Here is a 20078-nt window from a genome sequence, read left to right as displayed (position 1 = left end):
TTCTGAAATAAATATAACTATTTTGGTAAAATCAGCATTTTGACTATATGGATGTGACCAACAAGTGAACATGTAAGTGGGTTCCATCCACTAAATAAATACTTCATAGAATCTACTCAGGGAACAAAATTAGCTTTGTAAAGATCCTTATTTATTTTTTAGAGATTATAACACATAAATATCTAAAAAAATCCATAATGTTGAAAGGAGTATTACCATATATAGAAACAAATTCATTTAAAGGAAACAGTTCATTTTTATTAACATTTATGTTATATCCTGAAAAATCTCCAAATTTATGAAATAAATTTAGGAAGGCAGGGAGATTAGATAGATAAACCAGAAAATCATCAACGTAAAGAGAAATCTCATTCACTAGAATCCCATGAATATCTTTAGCTTCACGAAGAGTGATACCAAGGGATTCTAATTTTAAGTTGAATAACAAAGGACTTAAGACAACCTCCATGAAAGCTGAAAAAAGAGATCTACAATTATTAGTAATAACAGAGGCAATAGGAGTTTTATATATCATTCTATTCCAATTATTTAAATTAACACCAAAACCAAATTTCTCTAAAACATTAAATATTTCCATGCAACTCGATCGAACGCTTTTTCAACATCGAAAGAGATGACACATTATAGAGTTTTAAAAGAAGATGGGTGTATAATGTTAAATAATCTCCAAACATTTGAAAAGGAATAACGGCCATTTATAAAGCCTGTTTGATCTTTAAAAGTAACTTTACCCAAAAATTTTCCAACCAATTGGCCATTATCTTTGACAGGATCTGAGCATCAACATTCAATAATGAAATAGGTCTATATGAGGCACAATCAGAAGTACCTTTATAGTTTTTAAGAATTAAAGCAATAGAAGCGTCATAAAAAGTAAAGTGTAAATTGCCTTTCACAAAAGAATCCTTAAGCATTTCCTGCATATATGGAGAGAGCAATTTTCCATTTTTTTAATAAAATTTTACAGGGTACCCATCAACTCCAGGGGCCTTACCTGATGGCATTGAAAAAACAGCTTTATGAATTTTGGCCTCAGTAACTTGGGAATCAAGAGGTTTTTGATCCTTAACAGGAATTCGAGGAAAAACAATCTTTCGTAAAAAAAAATCATTTTAGACGCATCTACTGGAAATTTAGATTTATAAATTTCAGTATAAAAATCTTAAAAAAATGTTATTATTATCTTCATATTCCCAAGCCAGGGTAGGTACCATCTTTCCTACAGATTTTCAAAATTTGCCTCTTGGCTCTGGCCATTTTTAATTGAGATGCAAGCAGTTTGTTAGTTTTATCTCAAAACATATAAAATAGACTTTTTAGCTTAAGCAAACAGCCTTCAATAGGATGAGTTAATAATAAATTATATTGTGATTGAAGTTCCATCCTTTGTTTAAAGAAGTCAATATTAGGGGAAATCGCATAAATATTATCAAAGTCTTTAACTTGTTTTGTAATCTTATCGAATTCTACTTTAGTCTGTTTTTTTGGGTTAGCAGAATAAGAAATGATCTGACCACCTTAAAATGCTCTAAATGTATCCCATATGATTCATTTAGATGTACCCCCTTTAACATTAAAAAGAAAAAAAATATTTTACCTGGTTTTCAATGAAGCTAACAAAGTCTGAATTCTGCAATGATGTCTGAGACAGGCGCCAAGGTGGGTGTGCAAGGATGGCATCATCAAATTCGAAAGACAAACTGAAAGCTGCATGAGCAGATACAGCGATAGTGTCATATTCACAATTCTTAACACTAGGCAAGAAGTAAGGGTCAACTATAATATAATCAATTCTTAAATATTTTCTATAAACATGTGACAAAAAAGAATATTCTCTTTCATCAGGGTGTAAATATCTGCATAATTCAATCAATCCAAAAATCAGTCAAAAAGGAATTAATAAGTAATGCGGAGTGATTTGGAAGTTGCTGGTTGGTTGAGCTCTTGTTAATCAAAGGATTTAAACAACAGTTAAAATCCCCGCCTATTATCAACATATATTCATTCAAAAGAGGCAGTAAAGCAAATACATTTTTTAAAAAAAGATCATCTGTTAGGACCATACAAATTGACCAAAGCAGCTTTTCTGTTACAAATTACTCCTTTAAAAATTAAAAATCACCAAAAGAATCTGACTTAACGTCCTCTAGAATGAACAAAATATTGGATTTAATAAAAACAAACACTCCCTTAGATTTACTTTGAGAAGTGAAGTGAAATTGCAAACTCTTCCGCGATCCAAAAAACCTATTTTGATCTCCCGCCTTGATATCAGGTTGAAATCCATTACCGGTAATGATTTTAAAAGTCTTTTTTCATTTGAGAGGATGATTCCAACCACGTACATTCTAACTTATTACATTAATCTGTTTAGATTCCATACTATAATTTTATTCTACTTTACACATGCGCCGAGCACATACCAATACGGGATGATCAAAAATGGTGGTGATGGAGAATACAACCACACAGAAAACACGCATGCTCCGGAACAACCCAATGGGAAAAAAAACCTTAATTCTAACCCCATCCCATTCCCCCCACAGCCCAGAAAAGGCAGGCACCCTATGATAGAAAACACAGCCAGGACTGCTCTGTCTGTCTGAAAAAAAAGAATTTAAAAGGTTCTCTATCCCCCGGTTAAAAAATGAAACCCACTGACCTTGTAAGATGAACGACAAAGTCTCAACAAAGGAAAATGTTTACAGTCCAGCATCTACAAACTATCCCATGTTTATATTTAATCTTTTTTAAACAGAGGAAACCAAAAAATTGTTATCTCTTAGAAAGTAAAAAACTTAACTTAAACTTAAACTTAACATTAAATCCCCTAAAAAAGCTTTAAATTCAGTTATAAGATGCAATAATATTCATTATATTAAAAAACATACTGATATATTGAAAATTTTTTTTAAAATAAGCAGTTATTAAAATCTAAAACATATTACCTAGTGAAACCAAGCATAGTGTTTAATAACAGATCAACACACTCTTTAAAACTAATATTATACAAATAATTGAAACCTCCGCTAAGTATATATAAGAGAAGGAAATAGCCCTATTAGTAGGAAAAACTACCATTTAGTTAATTAAGTAAAAAACACAAAAAATATCAAACCAGATATTAGGTTAAAGGACTAAGTCCTTTTATGTTCTTTTTCTCCGTCGAATATCCAAATAAACATTTAAACAGCCATACTTGAACCATAAATCTTCTTACCAAAAAAAACGATATACAATAAGTAACAAGTCCCCTAATCTTCTTTTAATAGTCTCTCAATAAAACGTCCAAGTAGCCTTCATAAATCTCCTTTCCGAAATGCTATTATGCAGATAATATGCCAGGCAGTTCAATCCGCAGTCGCAGCAAGTATAGTTTAAATAAACGCCAGTGCAACTTTAGTATCAGAAAATATAGGAGGAGGAGAATCAGGAGGAAAAACTTTAATTCTTGTTGGGTGATGCAAGGAAGGAAACAATTTCTTATCATATGCCTGTTTCATTCCAAAGCAAATTTTGATTTTTGTTCCATTACCTCCTTCGAATAATCTTCATAAAACCCGAGCTCAGATGTCTCAAATCTAAAAACTCTGTTTTCTTGCCTGTCGCATTAATTGACCTTTAATCTTAAAATAATGAAAACAAACCAGAACAGCCCTTGGTTTATTTGGATCTTGAAATCTTGAAGTAAAAGTTGCGTGTGCTCTTTCTACAGTAGGCAGCTGTGATAATATAGAAGGAAATGAGTTATGAAAAAGCTTACCAATGTAAGCAGTTAAATCTACTTTTTCAACTCCTTCCTGCAGCCCAACAATGTGTATATTCCTTTGGCGAGACCTAGTTTTCAGGTCTATAATCTTATTTCGGTATCTTTCCAAACGAGTTTTACTTTATTTTACTTTCAAGCAATTTTTGCTTAATTATCTTCAATTCCTCTTTGTGTAGTACTTGAGTTTCCAGATCCTTAAGTTTTCCCAGAAATGACATCATTTCAATACTATTCTTTTCAAGTTTTCAAATATGAAGATGTTTTATGGGGACGTTGGTAAGTATGAATGCGTTTTAGTGGGGAGTTGGCAAGTATGAAAGCGTTTTAAGTGGATGTTGGCAAGTATAAAAGCGTTTTAGAGGGACGTTGGCAAGTATGAAAGCGTTTTAGGGGGACATTGGCAAGTATGAACGTGTTTTAGGGGGACGTGTCCAAGCCATATCTTCAGCCCACAATGGCATTTCATCAGATCCTTCCTTTTGCATCTTTCCTTTCCCGTTGCCTTTATCACTAGGTTCAGACAAGTACTTCCCACTCCTCAAAGACATATTGTTCCCCTTCAAGAACCAGCAACTGAAGATATTAAATTCAGTTTAAACTAGTGGGAAAGGGACAAAACTAGGCGCAGCACAGAAACTGCTGTTACTCAATTCAGACAGGCGAAGCCTCCAGGAGCTATTCAAATCTTGATTGACTTGATTGCACAATCCATCTACCAAAACTACTTGAGCCAAAGCCTCAAAGCTCCACTTCTTCACTGGCCACACTCCACCCCACTCAATATTAAACTCCAGTCCCATTGAAGGTGAATATGCAGTAGAAGAATCTCCTCCCATGCCCAGAACTGGGTGTGGTGAGCAGCAGCAATAATTGCAGAGTTCAGCACCGATAGTCACTCTCAAAATAGCTTTAGCAACAGTGATGGACAAATATCCAACATGCAGCTTATTGAAACTTTCTCCCCTGTGTGAACCCGGTAGTGTGTCACAAGTGTAACATGCTGTGAGATTTCACTGCTAATGTAATGGTCTCTCTGTTATGTTTCACTGCTGAGCTAATGGTTTCTCTGCAGCAGCAATGTTTAGCTTATGACTGGAAATAACATGGTTTTGGAGTGCCTAGCTAGCCAGTGAGAGAGATATTGTTCTTTCCTGTGAGTCTGGAAGGTAGATTTTCACGGTCTTTTGCCAGGGAGAGATGAGAAGACACGAATGGAGAGAAAGGGCCCTTTTTCTTTTTTTTTGTTTCCTTTACTAATCCTATAGTCAAAGTAAGAATTAAGTAGTTCAATTGTTTAATTGCATATTGTGTACCATTTGTTATTTTTGGGGTACGGATTTATAACAGGGGACACATCATGCTGCATTCACACAAACGAGATTTCTTAGGTTTGGCCAAGCTCAGGGGCTATCACCCCCTATATTAAGTTGCTAGCTGAAGCAAGAGTTACATAAGGTTAAATGACCTGAGTGAATCGCTCCGCACATTCACAGCAGGTGAATAGCCTCTCCCCACTGTGAACTCAATGATACACATTTGGTTGATTTTGCTGACAGAATTACTTCCCAAAGTCTCAGCAGGTGAATGGCCTCTCCCACTGTGAACTGACTGATGTCTCTGTAGATGAGATGACTGAGTGAATCCCTTCCCACAGTTTGAGCAGATGAAACGCCGCTCCCCACTGTGAACTTGCTGGTCTGCCATTAGGAAAGATGACTGAGTGAGTCCCTTCCCACAAACTGAGCAGCTGAACAGCCTTTCCCAGTGTGAATTATCCGATGTACCTTCAGTTTAGATGACTGAGAGAATCCCTTCCCACAATCTGAGCAGGTGAACGGTCTCTCCCCAGTGTGAACTCGCTGATGTACCTTCAGTTTAGATGACTGAGAGAATCCCTTCCCACAGACTGAGCAGGTGAACGGCTTCTCCCCAGTGTGAACTCTCCGATGTGTCAGTAGGTGAGATGACAGAGCAAATCCCTTCCCACAGTCTGAGCAGGTGAACGGCCACTCACCAGTGTGAACTCGCTGGTGTACCTTCAGTTGGGACGAAGAAGTGAATCCCTTCCCACAATCTGAACAGGTGAACGGCCTCTCCCCAGTGTGAACAGACCTGTGCAACTGTAGGTTGGATGATCGAGTGAATCCCTTCCCACAGTCTGAGCAGGTAAACGGCCTCTCCCCAGTGTGAACTCGCTGATGTACCTTCAGATCAGATGACTGAGTGAATCCCTTCCCACAGACTGAGCAGGTGAACGGTCTCTCCCCAGTGTGAACTCGCTGATGTACCTTCAGTTCAGATGACTGAGTGAATCCCTTCCCACAGTCTGAGCAGGTGAATGGCCTCTCCCCAGTGTGACCTCGCTGATGTACCTTCAGTTGGGACGAAAAAGTGAATCCCTTCCCACAGTCTGAGCAGGTGAATGGACTCTCCCCAGTGTGAACAGACCTGTGCAACTGTAGGTGGTTTGATCGACTGAATCCCTTCCCACAGTCTGAGCAAGTAAACGGCCACTCCCCAGTGTGAACTGGCTGATGTACCTTCAGTTTAGATGAGCAAGTGAATCCCTTCCCACAGTCTGAGCAGGTGAATGGCCTCTCTCCAGTGTGAGCTCTCTGATGTACATTCAGTTTAGATGAGCAAGTGAATCCCTTCCCACAGTCTGAGCAGGTGAATGGCCGCTCGCCAGTGTGAGCTCTCTGATGTACCTTCAGTTTAGATAAGCAAGGGAATCCCTTCCCACATTCTAAGCAGGTGAACGGCCGCTCGCCAGTGTGAACTGACTGGTGCCTCAGTAGGTGAGATGATTTAGTGAATCCCTTCCCACAGTCTGAGCAGATGAACGGCCTCTCCCCAGTGTGTACTCGCTGATGTACCTTCAGTTCAGATGACTGAGCAAATCCCTTCCCACAGACTGAGCAGGTGAACGGCCTCTCTCCAGTGTGAACTCGCTGATGTACCTTCAGTTGATACGAACAAGTGAATCCCTTCCCACAGTCTGAGCAGGTGAACGGCCTCTCCCCAGTGTGAACAGAGCTGTGCAACTGTAGGTGGGATGATCGAGTGAATCCCTTCCCACAGTCTGAGCAAATAAATGGTCTCTCCCCAGTGTGAACTCGCTGATGTGCCTTCAGATGGGATGACCAACTGAATCCCTTCCCACAGTCTGAGCAGGTGAACGGCCTCTCCCCAGTGTGAAATCGCTGATGTACCTTCAGTTCAGATGACTGAGTGAATCGCTTCCCACACACTGAGCAGGTGAATGGCCTCTCTCCAGTGTGAGCTCTCTGATGTACCTTCAGTTTAGATGAGCAAGTGAATCCCTTCCCACAGTCTGAGCAGGTGAATGGCCTCTCTCCAGTGTGAACTGACTGATGTCTCAGTAGGTGAGATGATTTAGTGAATCCCTTCCCACAGTCTGAGCAGGTGAACGGCCTCTCCCCAGTGTGAACTCGCTGGTGAGCCATTCGGTCAGATTATCGAGTAAATCCTTCCCCACAAATTCAGCAAATGACCAGCCTCTGCTCAGTGTGAACTGACTGGTGTGTCCACAATTGGGATAACTGACTGAATCCCTTCTCACACTTATAACAGGTGAATGGCCTTGTCCAGTGTGAACTTGCTGATGTACCTTCAGTTGAAATGACCGAGTGAATCCGTTCCCACTGTCTGAGCAGATGAATGCGTCCCCCCATGTAAAATGACGGGCATGCCAGTTGGTCTGATGATCGAGTGAATCCCTTGCTCCTCTTCTTAAATATCTGGGCAGAGACAGCAAAACTGGCGTGTTGTGTTCGAGATTCCCATAGGCAAATTCCTTGTCATATTTAACCTGGAAAAAGATTTACAAAATCGATCAATGGGTGTGAGACAACATTTCAGATGAGACCACTTGAGTTGGCAAGTTGTGAGCTGACATCACACTGTTACAGTGAAGTTCAACCCAAGTTGGAGAGAGAAATCATCTTCTAACTGGGCACAGTGCTGGTATCTGGAATGCCAATCAAACTCTCTGATGCTCTTCCTGTCTCTATAACATTGGGGCAGTTCTGCCATCTCCAACCAGTGATCTGGCTCAGTTGTCTCTCTCCATTGGTATTATTCCCTGTTCCCAATGAGCCGCATGGGTGCCTGTTCCCACTGGAACTGAAACACTTTCTATGCACCCACCACTCTCTGTGTAAAAAAACTGACATCCCCTCGGTATCTATTTCAAAGCACCTTAAAACTCTGCCCCCTTGTGTTAGCCATTTCAGCCCTGGGAAAGAAACCTCTGACTATCCACACGATCAATGCTCCTCATCATCTTATCCACCTGAAAAACGGCTGTAAACATAAACAAGGAAATTATCCATTGCTTTGAGGATTCATTAGAAGTCTACAAAACTATGAGGAAAACGATAAGTTAAATGCCAGCAACTCTTTCCACTGAGGTTGGGTGGGATGACAACCAGAGGTCGTGGGTCAGTGGGGAAGGTGAAAATTTAATGAGAGCATGTGGAAAAGCACTTCACTGAAATGGTCGCGAGAGTGTGGAATGAGATGCCAGCACAAGTGTTGAATGTGAGCTCGGTTTCACCATTTAAAAGAAGTTTGGATGGGAGTCTGGATGGTAGAATTATGGAGGGCGATGGTCCCAGTGCAGGTAGATGCATCAGACAGCTTAAATGTTTTTTTGGCATTGACTATATGGGCCAAATAGTCTGTTTCTGTGCTGAACTTCTCCATGTTTCTATGATGGAGAAGCTGGTCTAACTTGCTTCGAAGGGAAAACAAGTAGGAGTGACAATGGAACAGCAATGGCTGGAGTTTCTGGGAGCAACTCGGGAGCTGAGGGATCGATACTTACGAAAAAAGTGGAAGCATTGGAAAGGCAGGAAGACACAACCATGGCTGAAATTAGAAGCTAAACAGAGGGCAAACAAAAGAGCAAAAACTATTGGGAAGCTTTTAGGAACGAACAGAAGAAGACCAAAAAAAAAAGTCAGATGAGCTCAGGAATTGGAATGATGATTAATGAGTCAGTCATTAATGAGTCTTGGCAGCACCCAACAGTCTGAGGCATTTAGAGGAACAAAATATCTGGGGCCCCAATATCTCTTGAGAACCATGGTTCCTTGCACCAGTTACCTTTCAACTTTTATTTTGACAGGCACGTACAAACTCCACACCCTCAAAATTTCACTTCTGAAGGCCTCCCACTTACTAAGTACTCCTTTGCCAGAAAACAGCCTGTCTCAAACCACACTTGTCAGATCCTTTCTGATACCATCAAAATTGACCTTTCTCCAATTGAGAATCTCAACCCATGGTCCAGACATCTGTTTTTGCATATTTACTTTCAATTTCATGGCATTATGATCACTAACTTTTGTCACTAGCCGTGGATTATTTCTTAACAGCTTATTGCACACTTATACATCGGGAATTCTAGGTACTGATTAAGGGCACATTTGACAAACTCTGCCCCATCTATTCCTTTTACAGTATGGGAGTCCCAATCAATATATGGAAAGTTAAAATCACTTACTAAAACCTTTGTTTCTTGGCATGGTCTGCAAACTGTCTACAAATTTGTTCCTCTAAATCACTCAGATTGTTGGGTGCAACCAAGTCCCAATAATGGCTAGAATATCATAATTCCCTGTCCTCAGCTCATCTGGAATCTGGACAGAAGGAATGGAGATAGGCTAACCCCTATTGACATCAATGAATCTGGGGTTGAGAGGGTGAACAACTTTAAGTTCCATGGCCTGTCACATGGTCACAAGGATGTCACATGCTCAGCATATACTGGCTGTGTTGTGAAAAAAGCACAGCGTCTCTTTCACCTCAGATGGTTGAAGAAGTTTGGGATGGGGACCCAAATCCTAAGGACTTTCTACCGGAACACAATTGAGAGCATCCTGACTGGCAGCATCACTGCCTGGGAACTGTACTTTCCTGAATTGCAAGAACCTTTACTGGTAGAGGGAAGAATGTATTAAATTAAATACCAGCAAATTCTGGAAGCAAACATCACACTGTATGTAAAAAAGCCGAAGATGAAAAGAGGATGGCTTCTACAATAAGATAATGAACCTAAACATAACTCAAAATCCACAATGGACTACCTCAAGAGGTGCAAGCTGAAGGTTTTGCCATGGCCCTCACAGTCCTCCAACTTAAACATCATTGAGAATCTGTGCATAGACCTCAAAAGATTAGTACATGCAAGACAGCTCAAGAATCCACAGAACTAGAAGCCTTTTGCAAAGGAAGAATGGGTGAAAATCCCCCAAACAAGAATTGAAAGACTCTTAGCTAGCTACAAAAAGTGCTTACAAGCTGTGATACTTGCCAAAGGGGGTGTTACTAAGTACTGACCATGCAGGGTGCCCAAAGTTTTATTTCAGGCCATTTTCTTTTTTTGTTATTTTGAAACTGTAAAAGATGGAAATAAAAAAGCTTTCTTGCTTAAAGTATTAAAGAAAGGTGTCATCTTTAACTTATGCCTTTTGGAAATCAGTTCAAATTTTACTCATTTAACTATTCACAGTAACAGAAATTTTGACCAGGGGTACCCAACCTTGTACATGCCAGTGTAATTGAGCAGGCCTCTTTTGAAGGGGCTGTCTCCGCCCAGAAGGCTGAGTTGTTCCTACAACTAATAATACCACTATGATTGTTGTGAAAATATTGCTAAATAACTCCTCACTGTGGACTGCCAGAAATAAGCTAGGACAATGGGCCAAAATAAGTGAGGAAATCTGTAAAGAACTTGCTATAAAACAGTAGTTCCACTGCACGCATCATCTGAAACCAGCCACAAAGTGGAACAAACCAATGGTACTTTGAAAGATAAGTTGGCAAAACTTACACAAGAAACTAGTACTACTTGTTGGTGTAACCAGAATGAGAGTGTACCCAACCAAGTGGGATGTAGTAACTGTACCGAGAATTAAACTTATGATACCCCTGAACTACTGAATGGAACTTCTTGGGTTTGTGGAAATAGGGCCGATCCCTGGCTGCCAGGAGAAAGAACAGGGCAGCGGCATGGAACCACACCCTACCAGACGGGTTCTTGAGGGGGGACAAGGGTTGGAGTGGTTGTCGCTACTTGGCCGACCTTGTGCCACTCTTGAGGGTCCTGGCTCAACCTGAGGATCACCCCAATGGAATAGGCAACGAAGGGGTACAACGGAATCTGAGAGATTTCGGATGATTGCCTCTCCCTCCTATGGGGTAGCCAGAAATTCCAGGGAAGTAATTAATTTCTTTTCTTTTTCAATCTTTTTATTAAATTTCATATATAAAAAACCATAACATAATATTGTATTAAATAGGTTATGAATACATTAGACTTAAAGTTAAATTAGTAATAACAATATCTTATTAAAGTATCAGCAAAAAAAATCGTACAATAATCAATCAAACCTATATTGATTATACATGAAAAAGAATAAGAATAGTCATCAAAAGAAAAAATATATAAAAATGCAAGAAAAAATGTATATTAAAAAAAATAAACCTAAACTAACATGGGCAATAATAATTGTTTATATGTACATGATAGTGTCAAAAACTCCGGAACTCCATACCAGAACAGGAATAAAAAGAGAAAAGGTCTGGAAGAGGCCAAATTAATTCATATGAAAGTGTCGAATGAACGGTCCCCAAGTTTTTCCAAATTTAATTGATGAATCGAAAATAGTACTTCAAATTTTTTCTAAGCTCAGACAAGAGATAGTTTGAGAGAACCACTGAAACGTGGTAGGAGGGTTTACTTCTTTCCAATTTTGTAATATAGACCTTCTGGCCATTAATGTTGCAAAGGCGATCATTCGTCTAATTGAAGGGGAAAGTCGACTACCATCCTCATTTGGTATACCAAAAATTGCAGTGATAAAATGAGGTTGTAAATCAATATTCCAAATTGAGGAAATGGTAGCAAATATGTCCTTCCAATAGTTATGTAAGGTAGGACATGACCAAAACATGTGGTTCAATGAGGCCACATCTGAATGACATCTGTCACATTGAGGGTTAATATGAGAATAAAATCGAGCAAGCTTATCTTTAGACATATGAGCTCTATGTACGACCTTAAATTGTATTAAAGCATGTTTAGCACATATAGAAGAATTAACCATTTGTAAAATTTTTTCCCATTTTTCTGTTGATATATTATATTGAAGTTCTTTTTCCCACTCTTGTTTAATTCTACCCGATACCTCTGGTTGTATCTTCATAATTATATTATAAATAAGAGCCACTAATCCCTTCTGACAGGGATTCAAAGTAAAAATCATATCTGAAAAAGCTATCAAAGTTGAATTGGGAATGGATGGTAAAACTTTATATAAAAAATTTCTAATTTGTAAATATCTAAAAAAATTAGATTTAGGTAACTTAAATTTGTTAGAAAGTTGGTCAAAAGACATCAACCAACCTTCAGAAAAAAGATCACGAAAACATATTATACCTTTCCTTTTCCATATGCTAAAAGCTTGATCTGTTAAAGAAGGTTTAAAAAAAAGTTAAGTAAGGTAGGGCTATCAAGAACAAAGTTTTAGGGAAGTAATTAATTTAACAGCCGCTCTAGAAGAATTGGCCAATAATACAGCTGGAGCACTGACTGACACTTAAGCACAGGTAACTGAGAAGATTGCAATTCACCAAACAGTGCGACAGAATCGGATGGCCCAAGTCTTTATATTAGCAGAAAAATGAGGGGCCTGTACTATCATAGGTAAGGAATGCTGTACTCATATCCCTGAAGAATCGTCCAATATTACTGAATTGTCTAAACACATAACCCAAGAGATTCAGAAAACTCCAGATGTTGGCAGGAAGCAACACAATTTTGGGACCAGTAAGGCAGGGGAGGGTGGTCCTGACCCTTCAATGTATTCAGGGACTTCTGGAGGTTGTTTTTGCATTTTGGAAGTTTGATTGTATTCAGATTGTTTATCGTCTGTATCCTACGATGCCTTTGGCCATGTTTTCTATCATGTTGTAGAAGCGACAATCTGTTCTGAAAGTTTATCGTGCAATAATAAAAAGGAGGAATGATGAAGTTTTAAGGGTATTTGGGAATGTAAGAAATGATTCTTGGACTCTTGTAAAGAAAGGGTTAAAATTAAGTGCAAACTTATGTGTGCTCTGTTCTGGATAGTGTGCAAATTTCTGTTTTGTCCTTCACTGAAGAATCTGCTTGCAGCTTGTTTAGATTAACGACTCACAGATGTCTCTTGGGAACGTTATGTGGAGTTGAGTTCTCATGAGACATGAATTGAACTGAGTTCCCTCCTTTCTCTAACAAAGGAGAATAACTATTAAGGATTGGACAGAACATTCATTTGTAATTAAAACCCTGATTTAGTGGACTCTCTAACCTACGAAATTAAGTTTTGCTCCAACAGACTTGCTGGAAGTACCAGTTGAATTAAAGTGCTCTTTTTTTTCCTAGTTCTATAAACTGTAATACTTCTGCATGTTACACAGAAGTTCGTCATGAGCCACCAGAGGGAGAGGAATTCTGTCTCTCTGATGCTTGGCTCCGAGCTTCTCACCGGCTGAGTTTGAACAAATAAACTGGTCATAAGGATAAAGTAAAGAACTGCTTGTGGTGTGGTTATTGGTCCAGCGAATTTAAGTTTACACCATAAAACGTATCTCATCCAGATACATCACACCTTTGTGTGGCTAGTCTCTTCTTTTGAATTCAAGAAATAGCAGAGAACTGTGGACTTTGCTAAGCACATCATGGAAACAAGCCTCCCCTCCATGGACTCGCTCTATACTTCCTGCTGCCTCAGTAAATCAGGCAACATAATGAAAGATTCCCAGAACTCCAGACCAGACATTCTCAATTCTCAACCACCCATCGGGTCGAAGATAAATGAAAACATAAAAACAGAAAACGTACCACCAGGCCTAGGGACATTTTCCATTCTGCTGTTATAAGCAAACTGAATGTTCCTCAGCATTATAAGATGGACTCTTGACTTCACAATGTAACTCGATGTGACCTTGCATATGTCCACCTGCAGTGGATTTTCTCGGTGACCATAATGCTTTGTTACACTCTGTTAATGTTATACCATCATCTACTGTTGTAATGTGTTGATCTGACAGGATGGCATGCAAGAAAATATTTTCACTGAACCTCGGTACATGACAATAACCAACGATTCCCCACTTTAACTGTGTGGAAATATTAGACAGACTGAGCTTCTCCTCTGGAACTTTTGGGGGGAGATTTCACTGAAGTGTACAAATGATTGAGAAGCCCGGAAAAACAGAAAAGGCTTTCTTCTTGCATTAATCGGGTTATATAACTCGAAACATTGGCTGCAATTCGGCAATTTGCAACAGTGGAATGGAGACAATAGAAAAAAATGCCCACCCACAATGAAAGGACGTAACAGATCTGGATCTCACTCCCTTGTTTGCACTGGAGAAAGAGTAAACTGCACAACCATGAGAAACAAACCCACAGACTTAAGGAACCGCACATGTGATGTCAGACCCCGGTGTAGCAAACCCATGCATGACAACAGGCATGTGGAGGGGAAAGGGGAGGGGAGGGAATAGGGTTTTTGGTTCTGTGGCTCTCTTCCAGGGAAGGTGGGACCTGTACAAAACGGATCACAACAAGAGAGAAGGTTCTTTGGAAACTGAAGATCTGAAGGCAGATAAGTCACCTGCACCAGATGGTTTACACCCACAGTTCTGAAAGAGGTGGCCGGAGAGATTGTGGAAGCATTACTAATGATCCTTCGAGAATCACTAAATTTAGGAATGGTTCTGGAAGACTGGAAAATTGCAAATGTCACTCCACTCTTCAAGAAGGGAGAGAGGCAGAAGAAGCGAAACTATAGGCCCAGTTAGTCTGACAGTGGTTTGAAAGATGTTGGAGTCGATTGTTAAGGATCTGAGTTCGGGGTACTTGGAGGCATAAGATAAAATAGGACGGAGTCAGCATTGTTTCCTCAAGGGAAAATCTTGCCTGATAAATTTGGTGGAAAGATTTGAGAAATAATAAGCAGGGTAGACAAAAGAGAATTGTTTGATATTCTGTACTTAGGATTTTCAGACTTTTGACAAGGTGCCACACATGAGGCTCCTTAACGAGCTCTGAGCCTGGTTAGGCAGCGATGAGGAAGGAGCTGATCTCGGGTTTGTGTAAACCGAAGGGCGGTTGCAGTGGGAAAGGGTCGGGACCGAGCCAAACGGCTGGACAGTCTGGGCCGGGAATGTAGGATCAGATAGTTTTGGTTCCCCAAGCTGTGAGAGTGGATGTCGGTGACGAGGATCTGTCTACATGTATCGGTGTGGGGTAAATGGTGGGACAGTTGTGGGGTTACTGGCGGGGTGGAGGGAGGTTGGGGATGTGAGTTATTGGACACAGTGAGACCCGGGAGGATGGGCCCTAGGGCAGATTTAGTTGTAAGCAAAGGAGGATCTGGTCCATTACATCAGACGGCTTTTACGAAGCAACAAGTCTCTCTTTATATTAATCAGTCCAATCTTGCTGCTAACATTGTGTTTGTCACAGAGCCCAGAGTCTGGGAACAGCTCAATGGTAGGAAGCAGATGGTGATGATGGGAGGCTGTTTATTGTAGTCAAGGCCCGTGTCTCCTGGAGCTCCCCAGGGTAACACCCATTGATACTTGTCATCAATGTCAATAATCTGGTTGAGAATGTACAGGGTATGGGTAGTGAGTTTGCAGCCAGTAATTGCAAATAACTACTTCTTTTTGCAAGATAGTAAATATAAACACCCCTCTTTCCCTCTCCACACTCAGAACCGACCAAAAGCTACTTCAGAAGATGCAAGCTCTTCAAATAAGCAAACACTGAGGGAATGTGAGTGACTTTAAAGAGCTGGAATACTGGCAGTACATTACAGACCTGGAGTGATTGCAACTGGGCCTGACAGACTTAACTGATACATGCATTCTCACCTCAACTATTCCCTACTTTATTTTGGACAGTATGTAATGTCTAAAGGACCAAAGGACCAGTGTTTGAGTAAATGAAACTCACCAAATTTGCTCCTGACTGAATCACTGGAAACCCTGAGTCAAAAGGGTTTCTCTCCAGTCGGTGCTCTCAGTCCTCGGGCTGGTTCACTTGCTGCTGTTCCCTCGTCTTCAGTCGCGGTTGCTGACAGTTGCGGGTTTTTATTCAGATAAATCTCTCACCACAGGTCTAACTTTAACATGAGAGATAATGAACCATGTTAATAATACAAAGAAGAACAAAATATTCCTGCTCACTGAAATTTAAACAGTGAAGACAAATATAACAATCTCAGTGAACAAATCAGTAATTGTCCTCACGTCACAAAACCTGATATCGGGTAGGAAGGAGTCAGCGTTCAGTCATGGTCAGATATAAAATGCAGGGACAGAATTAGGTGATACGATCCATCAAGTCTGCTCCACCACTCAATCATGGCTGAGATTTATTCCAACACCATATTCCTGCCTTTCTCCTGTAACCCAAAAGCTACTTAGCAATCATGAGTATATTAATCTCTGCCATAAATATACTCAAATGGCAGCCTCAACCAACCTCTGTGGCAACAAATTCCACAGATCAGCCATCTTTTGGCTGAAGTAATTTTTTCTTGTTTCAGTTTTAAAGGGAAGCATCTTTATTCTGAGACTGTGCTGTCAGATCACAGACTCTCCGTCTAATGGAAACATCCTCTCCATGTCCACTGTATCCAGCCTTTTCAGCATTCAGTAGGTTTACTTAACCATCCCCTCCCCTTTCACCCTCGTCTGAACTCCATTGAGCACAGCCCCATAACGATAAAATGCTCCTCATACATAAAGCCGATGATTCCTGAGATTATTCATGTGAACCTTGTTAGCAACAACTGTACTGGACACATTTCCAAGTATAACAGACAATCAGGAAATTTAAACCATTCCAGAGTGAATGGAATAAAATGAAACTGAATTCACCAGAATCGCTCAACAGGTAAGGAACTGCTGTGGGGAGAGCAACAAATTTAAGGATTCAGGTTCACAATCTTTTGTCAGAATGGATTGAGAATTTTTCATTTTTAGTGCAGATCTTCAGCAACTTCAGTTTGTTTGATTTCCATTGTCTGACAGACATGTGACAGCGAGGAGGAATTTGCAGACACAGTTCAAACTCTGAACCCCCCAGGTCTATTTCTACTGGTGCAAACACAAAACTGTCCATTTATTCCCAGCCTACCCTTGTGAGGGATGGAATACAAACTCATTCTCTCCTCTGATTAGCAGCATTATTTCAAAGGAACTCTAGAAACAAACATTTTATCTCAGACCAAAAATACTCACTCAACACCTCATAAACCCGGGCAGCTTGATCCCTGGGTCCATGTTACTTGGATCTAAACAGGGGTGCAGTGCTGCCAGAGCTCACTGGAGCACCACTCCAGCACTTCTGTCAAAAAATCAAAATAAACAAGCGGGGAATTTAACAGCAGCTGCTTATTAAATAGAGGAAATTTTACAGAAGCAGGGGTTGGGGAGAGGGGTTGATGACTGGTGGGGAAAACATTAGGATAGGATATTTGATTGGTTTTGGTGAAGTCCTGGAGCTGTGTGTTTTTTTATTTAGGTATTTGTGAAATTTGTCTCACTCGACCCGTTCTTTTCCCAGCATACCCTGCTGTAGCATCCCGCCATTTCACAGATCCTCAGTCTCTCTCCAGCCGAGGAATGACTGTACACAAGTGAGAGCATTTTTCCACTCTTTCCAATAGGTACCATTGGATTTCAGGTTGGAGCTATATTAAGCAAGGAAGGAACATTGAAACCCAAGGTTAAAGGTCGAAAATAATGAAAGAAAAATTCACTGTTCACTTATCTTCGGCCTGACTTTGATGTAATATTCAAGGCAATTATCCAAAATCCTCTTCGACACCTCCATAATGTGAACTTATTTTTTTTTACAAGCCAAATGGAAAAAAAAACACATTTCTAGGCTATATGCTAGTTTTATGTCATTTCATCTATCATTAATAGCGGATCAATCCCTTGCCCTAGTTCTACCAACTGTAGTTGATTAGAAAGCTTTCTTTTCTCTTTGTGTTGCTAGGAAAAGGAATAATTTAGTGAGGCAATGAACGAGACGAAACGCATTTCCAAACCTCCTGAATAGGTGCCCTCCTCCCTTGTTAACATTTGTCACTTCCAAAATACGATATTTTTTATTCGTATCAATACAATAATTATTTAGGTAAAGATTCAAGCTTCTTTAACTGTTTATATATTTAAAGACTAAACAGGATCTGTATTGGTCTAACCATGTAATACCCAGCTTGTGAGGATACTGTGAGCATTGACACTCACAGGTACACTCCTGTCCAACCATTTCTGCGACAGAAACAGTACAAGGCAGAGTTGGCAACCTTCCGCTTTTGAGACTAATATTCAGCAATATTCGTGGCATTAGCAGTAGTTCATTAGACATTCTTTTCTCATGCTTGATTCCAATTGGTTCCAGTTTAGGTGGCCAGAAGTGTAAAAAACTTATTTGATTTCTGTTATTTTTATACCTGCTTCGGAACACTGCTTACACTGCTGTCTGCTCTGACTCAGCTGTAATTAGTAAGGCTACATCTGTGGTGGTCCATGGATTACTCGCTAATACAGAAGTAAATTTTCTCACTAACAATCTCATGGCTTCAACCAAACAATGTTAACCTCTTTCGTTTGTAATCAAGATGAGGAGTCTAACAAGAATAACATACAAGAGACTGATAATGGTCAAAGTGACAAAAGCTGTGTTTCGCCTGCCTCTAAGTCAAATTTTCTAACCGGATACAAATGCAGTTCTGAAAGTCAGGCTTGTGTCCCTGTTCAGATAATTGATAATCTAGAATCTTGTTAATGTCTTAACATTATAAGAAGTTCTGTTCATATATATGTCACACCCAATTTGTGTACCTGCTCAGGACATGAATGGGGCAAGGAAGTTGCCCAGTACACGAAATGAGCAGGTACACAATTGGGTGTCACATACTAGGGGTGATTGATAAGTTCGTGGACTAAAATGGGAGGAGTCAATTGTAGAAAAACTAGCAATTTTCAATTATCTGAAATAAAAGTGCCACAAAAGTTATTAACTTCAAACTTTCTGCATAATCACTCAAAGAGTTGAATTGCATGTGCAGTTAACGAGAGCTGTATAACCTTAGGCCACTAACTTATAAATCACCCCTCGTGCAGCTTCGGCACTGCAACCCCGCCCACAGTTCGGGCTCGGGGGTAAAACTAAAATCAGAGCGCGGCCCTGGAGAGCCTGCAGCCGTCCAGCAGAGCTCCGTCCCGACCCTTTCCCACTGCGATCGACCCTCGAATTACACAAACCCAAGATCAGACCCTTCCTCACCTCCGCCCGAACCACAACGCCATCAAGCACGACTGGGGTCGGCACCGCGCCTGCGCTGACCAGGAGTTCGCCGCAGCGCCATCCGTGCTCGGAGGTCGCCATATCGACAACAGTGGCTGGAAGTCGCTGCAGCGCCGCCAATAGCCGGAGGTCGCCACGGCGCTGCCGTGGTCGGTGGTCGGAGGTCGGAGCGAAATCGCAGGTTTGGCAGTCCGGCCCTTTAACTGGGACACCCCGACCTTCACATCAACTTCGTCCAGCCGTCTTTCATGACAAACAAACATAATTCTTCTCAGCGATCAACTGTCTGAATGATTCCGACTGCTAAAGGAAGGGTCGCCTCGACATTGTCAAGTTTGTTAATTTACCAGGATTGTTAATTTATAGTCTCCAGGGTCGAGAGGTATTCTGTTGAAGAATGCTAGCAATTCTGTTTTAGATTTGGATTCAGAATGAAAACAATGATTAATTGTGTTATACCGCTGAAATTATAAGGGATATCTATTAAGGTGTATTAAAACACAAGCTCTTCCCTCTCGTGACGTCACACTGGCATTCACACGCGCCTGACGTCACATACACGGGCTCCCATAATCGGGATCTGTCACGTCTGCCGCCGTCACGTGCGCCACACACGCGCTGAGATGGTTTCACAGCAGAGCAAACGATCACCTGACACCCCCTGGGGTCACCAGTGGAGTTCGTATCTACGCTATTCCCATTGGCCCAAGGCGATGTCAGTCACTGTTTACATCCAATAGCTGAGCCAGTCCAGCCGATTGGGCGTTATCTCCGTTGATGGTTCTTCTGCCCCACGAGCTAAACGCTCCACAAACCCGAACAAATCCTAAGGTAAATGTCTGATTTATTTACATTTTCCTCTGAGGGAAGTTGGGGGCG

At 40.6% G+C, this 20078-nt stretch overlaps 1 protein-coding gene across 7 annotated transcripts; it reads right to left on the bottom strand.

The window, feature by feature from the left end:
• Nucleotides 1–3605: 3605 nt before the first annotated feature.
• Nucleotides 3606–19244, bottom strand: LOC132407312 (zinc finger protein 420-like). Of its 7 annotated transcripts, none has more exons than XM_059993632.1 (4): nt 19179–19223; nt 17450–17571; nt 15828–15996; nt 3606–7622 (listed from the first exon to the last, which is right to left on the bottom strand). In XM_059993632.1, the coding sequence occupies exon 4, from the start codon at nt 7255–7257 to the stop codon at nt 5494–5496; it is 1764 nt and encodes a 587-aa protein (XP_059849615.1). In that variant the 5' UTR covers nt 7258–7622; nt 15828–15996; nt 17450–17571; nt 19179–19223; the 3' UTR covers nt 3606–5493. The 7 variants fall into 7 exon arrangements, with proteins under 7 accessions (XP_059849615.1, XP_059849619.1, XP_059849616.1 ...); XM_059993636.1 differs by having other exon boundaries at nt 15828–15992; XM_059993633.1 differs by lacking the exon at nt 17450–17571 and having other exon boundaries at nt 19179–19244.
• Nucleotides 19245–20078: the final 834 nt, after the last annotated feature.

The sequence above is a fragment of the Hypanus sabinus genome, chromosome 18 (assembly GCF_030144855.1).
Source record: "Hypanus sabinus isolate sHypSab1 chromosome 18, sHypSab1.hap1, whole genome shotgun sequence".
In the NCBI taxonomy this organism is placed as follows: domain Eukaryota; kingdom Metazoa; phylum Chordata; class Chondrichthyes; order Myliobatiformes; family Dasyatidae; genus Hypanus; species Hypanus sabinus.
The sequence above is the reverse complement of the archived record's forward strand: the minus strand, read 5'-3'. Positions and strand labels throughout refer to the sequence as shown.

Bases quoted from the DNA above. Each gene is read 5' to 3' on its own strand.
- LOC132407312 (XM_059993633.1), bottom strand. From the start codon at position 7,257: ATGGCTCACCAGCGAGTTCACACTGGGGAGAGGCCGTTCACCTGCTCA.